The sequence below is a fragment of the Lemur catta genome, chromosome 12 (assembly GCF_020740605.2).
Source record: "Lemur catta isolate mLemCat1 chromosome 12, mLemCat1.pri, whole genome shotgun sequence".
Taxonomy (NCBI): Eukaryota; Metazoa; Chordata; class Mammalia; order Primates; family Lemuridae; genus Lemur; species Lemur catta.
This window is the reverse complement of record NC_059139.1, coordinates 73,761,493-73,772,032: the sequence shown is the minus strand read 5'-3', so window position 1 is coordinate 73,772,032 and position 10,540 is coordinate 73,761,493. Positions and strand designations below refer to the sequence as shown.

The 10,540-nt window shown below is 48.0% G+C and overlaps 1 protein-coding gene across 1 annotated transcript in view; it reads left to right on the top strand.

Moving 5' to 3' along the window:
- The first annotated feature begins 7,185 nt into the window (after positions 1-7,185).
- EFNA5 (ephrin A5) overlaps positions 7,186-10,540 on the top strand; it is a 278,169-nt gene continuing 274,814 nt past the window's right edge. The window contains exon 1 of the mRNA XM_045565769.1: positions 7,186-9,079. Within this exon, the coding sequence (XP_045421725.1) occupies positions 8,955-9,079 (125 nt within the window). The 5' untranslated portion in view covers positions 7,186-8,954. The remainder of the gene's footprint in view (positions 9,080-10,540) is intronic.

Genomic DNA, 10,540 nt, shown 5'->3' with positions numbered 1-10,540 from the left:
CTGAATAGGATCTCACTTAATAGCCCATGTAGTACTTTAAGATGATTTATTATTATGCTAATATTGTAATGTAATATTTATTAAGCATTGGAAGTGTGCAGAATACTAGATAGCCCACATAAAAGATCCTGATGGATTTCAAGGAAAAGGGCTAAGAAATGCACTCTCCTAATCCGCAGGAAAAGAGGGTAATTCAGAATCTAGCTGAACCAATAAATCCTATTTAATTTAGCATACATCACATGCCAAAAAAAGGGAGATTAATGGAAATGGAGAGTGATAATCTCTGATTAAAAGGTAGTCATTTTAAGAGCACACTTTCCTCCTCACACTTGAGTTTAGAAGGAGTCAATTCAGTAAAATATTTCTCATTTAAAAAAAGTTCTGGCCAATAATCCTCTGCATTATTATCTGACGTTCTAAGATCATAAGTTATAGTGCTTTCTATAGAGACCAACTTTATAACTATTTTCTCAAACTACAAGATAAAATGCTTTACAAAAAATTATACCTTAACTGTAACTTTACAGCATCACAATAAAATTTACAATGTGGGCATAAGGTATTTGGAAGTCTCAGACTTGAGTTATAAATCTGCCATAGGAGGATAATTTTTCTTAAAAATTAATAGTGTATTTTAAAAGACCATTTCTACTGTAGCCAAGTAAAATGGAAAAAAAGTCGAGACAATTATTTAGATGACTAAGGCAAAAAAAAAAGTAAAAAAACCCAGACTCAAAAAATACCAACACCATAATTCCTTTAAAGAAGTCTTTTATCTTAAAAAATGCACATAATTTGAGGAAATAATATCTTAGTTTTTCATAATTCTACTCTTTACTTGGCTTAGCTATTGTAGATCTGGGGGGAAAAAAAGTAAAGCCAAAGCTAAAAAAGGGGCTTAGAAACAGCATTTCCTAATTTATATAATCATGCTTACTGACTAATGGTTGTATCCTCTATTCATCTTTAAATAGAATTCTCACAGAAGTTGATGAAAATCTTTGGTGAAAATTGAGTGAAAAGTAAGTGTTCTCTTTCTCTCTCTCTTCTCTTCCCCCTCCCTTCTCTCCCTCTCTGTCTATACACTCATATATACATATATATAACGTATATATGAGTGTGTGTATATATATATGCTGTATATGTGTGTGTTTGTTTATCAAAAAAAATTTTAAATGTACTAGCTTTTTGGGGTGGTCTCTAGGAAAAAAAAGAATACAAAAATTCATGCTTACATGCTTTTTTGAGTGACAGTAGATGGAGCTGGTGGGAGAAAAATATCCTAATTATTAGTTTCAATATGGAAAAAAGTATAAATTAACTTTATTTCTGAAAAGGCTACTTATGTTCTTTTTATTTTAAAAAAAGTATGCTGTAGATGTCTATGATTTCCATAGGAATAAAACACAAATGCAAACTTTTATTTTCTTGGTAATATATATTCGTGGTAATATGTACTCTTTTAAGCAAGGTATATAGTGTGTTATTTAATAACGCACAAAGAACATTTTAGGACAGTATACTTTATGCTAATTTATCTATTAGATTTGTAAAATGCAGATACATTTTATTTGGTAATTTTTATTTAAAAATTTGAAGAGGGAAATACAGAGCAGTGGAAAGTACGTACATGTTCAAATAGTAAAAGACAACATGAAAATTGCTTATCAGAATAAAATTACCTACTAATTTCATCTTTATGGTTGAAAACTGGTCAAATAACTCTATGGTATATATTCTGAAACTTAGGTAATGAAGAGCGATGTGGAAATTGGTTGAATCAACCAGTCCCTATTTACTTCTTTTTAAAATTACATGTGGCGCACCGTCTGGGGAATGTCATGCTTGAGGGTGCTGACTCGGGGAGGTGGGGGGTGGGGGGGGGGAGGGGATGGAGGTATGACTACATGGTGAGTGCCAGGCGCACTGTCTGGCAAATGGACACGCTTGAGGCTCTGACTCAGGGGTATGGACGGGACATGGACATTGTATATAACCTGAACTTATGTACCCCCATGATGAGCTGAAATAAAAAAAAAATTACATGTGAACACATACACATTTGTAATACAGAGAAACATAACACATATTTACATATGTGCCTAATTATATGGTTTAGTTGTTTATGACCGCTAAATCTTCTGTATGTTTAAGAAGTTTGCTGTGTTGGTCTTATTTAAAGTATGTTTTGCAGTGGGCAAAACAACAACAAATAGACTTAGTTCATAAATTAAAACATTTTTAAATGCCTCTCTTGGAATATTGCAGCAACTTGCAAAACTGCTTCTGTTTATCTGCAAACTTTAAGGGAAGGGATGGTGTGAAATAAACTCCAGCAAGGCCTAGAAAAGTAAGGGGAGAATGAGAAAGGAGGGAATATTCATGACGGAAGTTGGAGACCACAGGATTCAAAGTAGACACATAGCACTCACTACGTTTTTTTCTTCTTTAGGTTGCACGCAGAAGAAAAAACTAGATCAGAAATAAAAAGAAGCATTTTTTAAAGTTTCTGAAGAAAGAAAAGCTAGCAAAGAGTTATTTCTAAAGATTCTGAGAAATTTATTATAAAAATGGCTGGGGAGTGCAGAGTGCTTCATCAGTAACTCCAAACAGTCTGCAGAGGCAGGACAGCCTAGTTACAGTTTGGTGATAGGACCTGGGATTAATGGAACTTCAGAATTCATTTTAAATGTTCTATGAAAATAGCAGCGTTAGATAAAATTACTAACCATTAATCTAGTAATCTGTTAGAAAGTTTTGTGTTTAATTGTTATTTATTTAATCCTTGCTCTAGAGTTTATTTCCTTTATTATCTCTTCTAGATATTAGTTCTAATTTAATGGCTATACTAAGAGTTGCTTTGTCTGTGGACTAGGGGGTTTGATTCACCAGTTTATTTCATTTATTTGTCTAGACACCTGACCCAATAGAACTCTACCTCTATCTGGTGGCAGATAATTCAAATTAAAAACTAGTCCAAAAAGAAGATGAACTCATATTTAAATTTTGCCCCTGCAACCACGTCTTGCAGGTGACACTCACAAATAATTTTGTGCCATGTGAAAATTATTTACAAAGACCACTTCATTTTAATAGAGAGGATTATGAGATCTAGTTCTCTAAAGTATCAACATTCCGGCCTTAATGGCTAGCTGGGATACTTTTCCAGATAAATAGATGCAGAATTTACTTTTGCCTGAAATATTAAAGTAGGTTATTAATATTAGATATTAACAAATTACCTGGATCAGTGTCTCTCAATCCTCTATATTCAGTAGAAGTCTCTGGGAAGCTTTTAAAAATTGTAGATCCCAAGTCTCCACCCCTAATCCAACTAAAACAGGGAGTAGGGCCCTGGCATTGTTCTTTTTGGAAAAGTTCCCTAGGTGATTCTAATTTGTAGCCGAGGTTAGAACACTGATCTAGGTAGTTCAAAGTCAAAAAATTAAATAAACAAATCCCTATTTGTGTATAGATTATTGCTCCAATGGCGCTTGTTTTAAAACCACCAGTGCACTCAGTTGCCCACCTTTAAATGGAAACGTTTTTAGAATGTCAGATAAACCCCTTTACAGTTCATTACCAACCTATTTTTCAGGTCTCAGCTCCCTACAACACTGTTTTGGTCTCGTCAAACTCAAAGCATGTGAACATTACCTGAGCTTTTATTCCCCCATGTTTTTAGGTTCTTGCTATTTTTTTTCCGTCCATACTGAAACCACCTCCTATATTTGGCAAAACGCTACTTATTCTTTAAAGGCCAGCTTAAAAGTCATTGCATCAGTGATACTAGGCTAATTATAATAGAATTATTTTATATAATGCTGATTTGTATAAATTTAAATCGTGACTGTTTTCCTGAAGAGACAAAGTCACATTATCTAGCAATAAATGTACAGTTAATAATACTTCTCTTCAAACTACATTCAAGTACAGCAGGTCCTTGAACAAGGTCATTTTGTTCATCATTTCGTTATTATATTGACAAGAAAAAAACTGATTTCCAGCCCGGGCCACTGTCTATGTGGACTTTGCATGTTCTTCCCAGGTCTACATGGGTTTTCCCTGGGTACTCCAGATTCCTCCCACATCCCAAAGCTGCGCGCCTGTCTACATGGTCCCAGTCTGAGTGAGTGTGTGTGTGTGTGTGTGTGTGTGTGTGTGTGTGTGTGTGTGTGTGTGTGAGTGCACCCGACGGTGGATGGCCTCCTGTCCAGGGCTGGTTCCCTCCTTGAGCCATGAGCTGCTGGGTAGGTTCCAGCCACCTGAGATCCTGAACTGGAATAATTGAGTAAATAATTTTCTTGTTTCTATTCAGCTTTCTTAAATGTATGTAGAGCTCACATTTATTTCAATGGCTAATATTAGAAGTGTTTTGGTTTTTATCTGGAAGTTTGGCAGTGTTTTTGTGACCAGAAATAAGCCGTAGGAACTTAACTCTTGTTAAATATAAATATAAATCAATTGGCCTGTGGCAAAATTGATTTCCATATATGTCTTTTCACTTGAAGTCACAGTTTCCAAGAACCTATCAACAACGTTAAGTGAGGACTTACTGTATGTATCTATCGTATTGCTGCCTAGTAACTCCAACATCAATAATTAGGTGTATTACCACATGAGTCATCTGATTCAGGTTTATGAATCATTTCACATAGACATTTGAGTTATGCTCTGAACAGCTGCAAATTCCAGTATCTTATTCCAATCCTGTGAATCACTGTAAGGAAGGCCACAATGTATATACTACTTTTTTTCTGCTTAAAATGGGGCTATTTAGGCTTTAAAAAATTAGAGATATTTAAAATATTAGGACATCCATATTCTTCTGATATGTTGAATTTTCGTATTTGGTTACAGTATGTGTTTCAAATGGGAAAGAAGTGGATACCTTTTTTGTCCTTCCCCCGTTTGGCTTCCATACCACAGGAAGCCAGCTTGCTAGCTCCCTGTAACCTGATAGTTCCCTGCGTAAACAGACTCTTCAATAAGGATCAGCATTTTCCCCAAGACAGGAGTCATGAATTCTCTTCTTCCTAAAGATACATATATCTCTTAAAAGGGTCCAGGATATTTCCTGCAAAACTGCCTCTGTCATATGAGCACCTACTTACAGCTACTATCAGAAAGGCTGAGGAAAGAAATCCATCTTTCCCGCAACTTCTGAAAATAAACACACCCTAAAATAGGCCAAGAACTCAAACATCAGCAAGATTACAGACCAGGGAAAAAAGTAAGTGATATTTTCAGTGAAAACCTGATTTAAAAAATAAAAGCATGTCTTTTGGTTCTCTCAATTAACTTTTCCAATTTCTTACTGCTGGAATTTTGTGAAATAGGCAGATGATAGAGGAGCATTTGTGTTGATATTTTGAATTTAAATCTTTAAAAAATTAAGCAGGTGGTTGATTTGTTAGGATGGTTTGTCGAGGGGTTCATAATCACAGATTGCAATTTATACCAAGTTACAGAACAGTTACTTTCCTAGAACAACTTCAGGATCTCTTCAGATAGGAAAAAATTCCTGTCATTGAGAAACTACTCAGCTTTTAGGCGAGAGCCCATAACATTCAGGTAACTGCATGCCCGCAAGAACGGTTTCTTTCCCCTCAAGTCTTTATTGATCATGACCCTAGATTTTCCATCAAACTCAATCCGGCCTGAGCTGCAGGCAATGCCCCTGCTGGGTGCGGACTGCGGGCCCACCACTGGAGGGCGTCTGGACGCTTCCAAACAGCTCCGAAGCACCTGGAAATCCCAAGCCCGAGGACTGGAAAACGCAGGCAAAGGAACGTGATATTTGATTTTATTGGGCTAATACGTAAAAAGGAGAACAGACAGGTTGGGGAGCAAAACTAAGCTGCCTTTGTTTTTCCCCCTTGGGAATCAGCCCTTCTCACGGAGGCAGCAAACTCCCTACAGAGCGAGAGAGAAAATTACCGCGGCGCCCAAGCCCGCGGAGCCCCGCAAGGGCGGGTCTCGGGGGCCCCGGCCCCGCAGCGGCGGGCGGCGGGCTGGCATTCGGGCGCTGCCCGACAGGGATGCGTCCCCAGGCGCCAGGACGCCTTGCTGCCAGGTGATCGCGCTCCGGTGGGGCTGAGGACCCGGGCGCAGCCACCTGCCCTAGAATCCAGGAACGCCAGGCCTTTCCCAGCAATAAAGGAACTCCTTTCCCTCCCACCCCCGCCCTTCGTTTCTTCCCGCACCGGGTTTGTTCCAGGCATTTATTCTTTGAGGAGTGGGCAGTGAATCAACCTCAAGGTTGACATGGCAAAGGTGTAAGGTATTTCTGACCGGCTCACCTGCCGCATCGATTTGCTCCCTGTTGAAGGTTCGCACTGAATTGTAATCGCTTCAAACTGTGACTTTTCTTATTTTTAAAAATGTGTTTTTTTCAGAGCATCACTTTAAAGAAAACTCTTGCTTTCTGCCCAAGGACCTTTACATCCCGGGTAGGAAGGCGGGGGTGAGGGGACAGGCGTTGAGAGGCACGGGAGAGACGCTCAGATTTCCAGATAGCCCAGCGCCAGGCAGTGCGCGGGGTGAAGGACCGGCCCGAGGTTCACAGGAACACGCACGCACCGAGGCTGCGTTCCAGCCCGTCTGCTGGGACTTCGTGTCACCTGAGGGGCCGCGGAGACAGATTGCGGCTCTCCAGCTCCAGGGTGGGGACTGATTCTTTTAAAACGAAAGACCCTACTCCCAGGTAAAAAGATGTCAAATCATTCCTCAGCCCGGACGGAAATCGGCATCCAAAGGGTTACACGTGGCTGCCAGGATCGGGCGGAGGACAGGGCCCCGGCACTCCCAGTAATTCAATTAGTCAGGTTTCTGGAAGGTGGGGCGGCGGGGGGCGGGGGGGTTAGGAGGCGTGGGGAAGGGAGGAGATTAGGAAAACGCCTCTTTCTTGTGGAGCAAACCAATCTGGTTGGAGTAAAGAGAGAGGAAAAAAACCCCGAGCGGTAAGCAAACAGCAGGCCGTTCCCTGACTGGCTGCTCCAATCACCCCCCACCCTTCCCAAGTAAACTGCATGGAGGGAAAAAAAAAAAAAAAGGAGTCCACATGACCCGGCAGCGGCGCAGGCTGGGCGCGGGCTGGCGGCGCCTCCCCCTGCTCGGGCCGGAGCTCACCCCGCGCTCTCGCCGCCCCGCGCCCCGCGCCCCGCGCCCCACGCAACACGCCCGGGCGGAGCCCCCTGCCCCCGCCCACGTCCACGTCCACGCGCGCGGCCTCGCGCTCTGGTGAGGCTGCTGCCGCCGGGTCGCCGCTGCTGTCGGCTTCACACGCAAGTCATTAACGAGGGGGCGTGCCCGAGGAGATTTTTCCCATAAAGCATTTTTTCTCTCCCTTTTTTTTTTTCCCCCTCTTTTGCAAAACTGACTTTTACCCCTTTCCACTTCTTGCCAGTCGTTTCAATCCCTCCAGGGCTGCTCGTGCTGCTGCTGCTGCTGCTGCGCTCAAGTTTATTTATTTTCCCGCCTGGGTAGGGGTTTTAGGATTCGGTTGGTGGTTTTCACCTCTGTGGCTGCTGTGTCTAAGGAGGGAAAGAGGAGCAGCTGCGGGAGGATCGGGAAGGTTTTCTGATGTAGTCATCGGGGAGGTGCCACTCGCTCGTGCGCTCTCTCTTTTTTTTCCTCTTTTCTCATTTCAAACTGATTGATGCATCTCTACAAGTTGCTAGGCTTGGGGTCGGACCCGTTGGAGTCGCAGGGACACTTCTGAGAGCTCACCCCGGGCTTCAGGCACCGCGTGCGGGGGCTCAGTCTTGCTCCCGGAAGGCGATCGGAGATTGACATCAGCCCATCCAGGAGTTGGAGGGATCCATTTGAAAGTGATTGTTTCCCCTCCCGCTCTACAGCAGAACAGTTGAGTTGGCGTCGTCCTGCAGGTTTGGCCATCCCAGCTCTGCCTGGCTGGCTGGTTCTTAACCTCTGCTCTTCATTCACTTTGGTGCACCCACACCCAGCCAAGAAAAGCACGCGCGAGAAATCCCCGAGGCTCGGCCAGCACCCAGGCTGCCCTCTTCTGCTGCCGCCGCCGTCCGATTCTGCCGGGGGACCTGCCGGAAGACGCGAAGAGCCAAACTTTTCTTTGAGGTTTTCGAGGCAAGACCGCTCCTTGCCAGCGCAGCTGCCGCTTAACCAGTTCCAGGACGCCGGCGGGGCTGGGTTTGCGGCTCCGGATCCCCACCCTTCTCGGCGCACCGCCTGGTACCGCAGCACCTACGACTCCTTCGAGATTTCCCGGGGTCGCCCGGCTAAGGCACAGAGGAGGCTGGGGAAGGGAGCCCTCAGACTCTCGGGGCCACAAGCGCGCAGCCCCCTGTCTCCACGGCACCCTCCTTCTCCAGTTTCCCACCGGCCGTCAAAGTAACTTGGAGCGAAGCGGGGCGCAGTGTGAGGGCCCCGGGCGGCGGCGGAGCCGTGCGCAGCCCGCGGCATCGACGCTGAGCCGGGCCCGGCGGGCCGGTGTATGTCTCCCCGCGGCCGCGGCGCGCAACTCCCGGTGACTGTGCAGCGCGCGCCGCCGCCTGCCCCGACCCGCGCTGCTGCCGCCGCCCGGCCCGGCGCGCACCTCCCTCTCCCGGGGTGACCGGCCTGCCGCCGCCGCCCGAGACACAGCTTGGCACCCCTTCCCCCGCCCTCGCCGCCGCTGCCACCGCACACACGCACGCTTCTCTCCATCTTGTGATTCCTTTTTCCTCCTGAACCCTCCAGTGGGGGTGCGAGTTTGTCTTTATCCCCCCCACTCCACCGCCTTCTTTTCTTCTCGCTCTCCTACCCCTCCCCAGCTTGGTGTGCGCCTCTTTCCTTTCTCGCCCCCCTTCATTTTTATTTATTCATATTTATTTGGCGCCCGCTCGCTCTCTCTATCTCCTTGCCTCCTCCCTCCGGATCCCCGCTCTCTCCCCGGAGTGGCGCGTCGGGGGCTCCGCCGCTGGCCAGGCGTGATGTTGCACGTGGAGATGTTGACGCTGGTGTTTCTGGTGCTCTGGATGTGTGTGTTCAGCCAGGACCCGGGCTCCAAGGCCGTCGCCGACCGCTACGCTGTCTACTGGAACAGCAGCAACCCCAGGTAAGGCAGCAAGGGTCGGAAAGCCGGGGCTGCCCGGGCCTCGGGGCCCAGCGGAAGGAGCGGCGGCGGGGATCCGCGCGGACCAGCCGCTGGCGGCGCGCACCCTCGGAGCCTGAGTCGCCGGGGCGCTGATCGCTTGAGGCATCGGCGGGAAGCACTCGCGTCTCGCCCTTCTTTGTTAAGCCGCCGCGGAAAGGCCGGGTACCCCTGGGAGTCCCCGGGCTGTCCAGACCGGCTGCCTCTTCGGTGCGCGGGGAGACTCGGAAAAGGGCGGGAGCCGGGGAGTCAGGACTTCTCCGCTTCCCAGCCCGGGCAGGCTGGACGGCACCCCGGTCCCGGCGCAGGGGTGGGCGCAGGGAGCCCTCAGTGGGCGCCACTGGGAGCTCCTGCCTGGAGCGTGGGTCCGCAGGGACTGCGGGGAGGACCCGCCAAACATCCCCAAAGTTTTGGTTTTTTTTTTTTTTTAATTTTTCCTTTTCTTTTCCCGGTGCGCGCAGAGAGAGCGCACGGGCCAGGGGAAGTGAGGGGGGCTGGGAAGCGGAAGCTTTAGGTTTTTATTTTCCTCCTTAACCGCGAGGAAATCATTCGGCCCCCGAGTCAGTCCGGGCCCGGCGCGCTTGGCAGTGGAGAGGATTCTCCCACATCCTCCACACCCCCTCCCTCCGTGGGTTCAAGGTGCCAGAAAGTTTGATCTAATACCGGGTTACGTCATGTGTGCGGAACAGGCTGCTGGAGTTGGCCGAGCCGGGAGGTGGGAGCCCTTCGCCCGCGGCCTGGCGGTGCCCTGCCGGAGGAGCGCGCGGTTACCTGGAACCGTTTTGTAGGCGTCCCCGAAGCCCGCCCGGTACGCGGGAGGCTAGGGGTGGGCGCCCGGGCCGCCCTGGCGCGCCTGCTGGACCCCCGCCAGCCTCGGACGGCCTGTGTTCTCAGACCCTGGAAGCAGGGAGGAGAGGTTATCCAGATGCCCGGCGGGACCCTCTCGGTCGGGAGCAGTTCCGAACCTCACTTTCTCCCCCGCCTGTGCGCAGAAGTCGGCCCCGCCAGGCCCATATCGCTCTGCGTCTCCGGACACAGAGGCCGGCTTCCAGTCGTGGGCTGGTCTCGGTGCCTGCCTACAAGGAAAATAGTATCGACTGTGTCTGAAATCACAGGTTTTTCCCCGGGCTGGAGTGGAAGTTGGGAGGGAAGAAAAGGGAGGCCGAGCGGTGAGCGTGTGGTTGCTGCGCGCCCAGCGCTCCCGGGGAGAGGGGTTGGTGGGCGCCTGCAGTTCTTCCTGTCTGCGGCGGCCGTCTCCGCCGGCCTGCAGCTTCCTTGGGGATACAGGCGAGAGAGGGATTCCCCGCTTGAGTACTGTCAGCTCAGATGGAGGTGGGCAGATTGCCCCCACGAGCGATCCGCCAGTTGCCGAACAGAGAGGGAGTTCCCCCCACCCCGCCCTGCTAATCCAGGATAGTCACACCC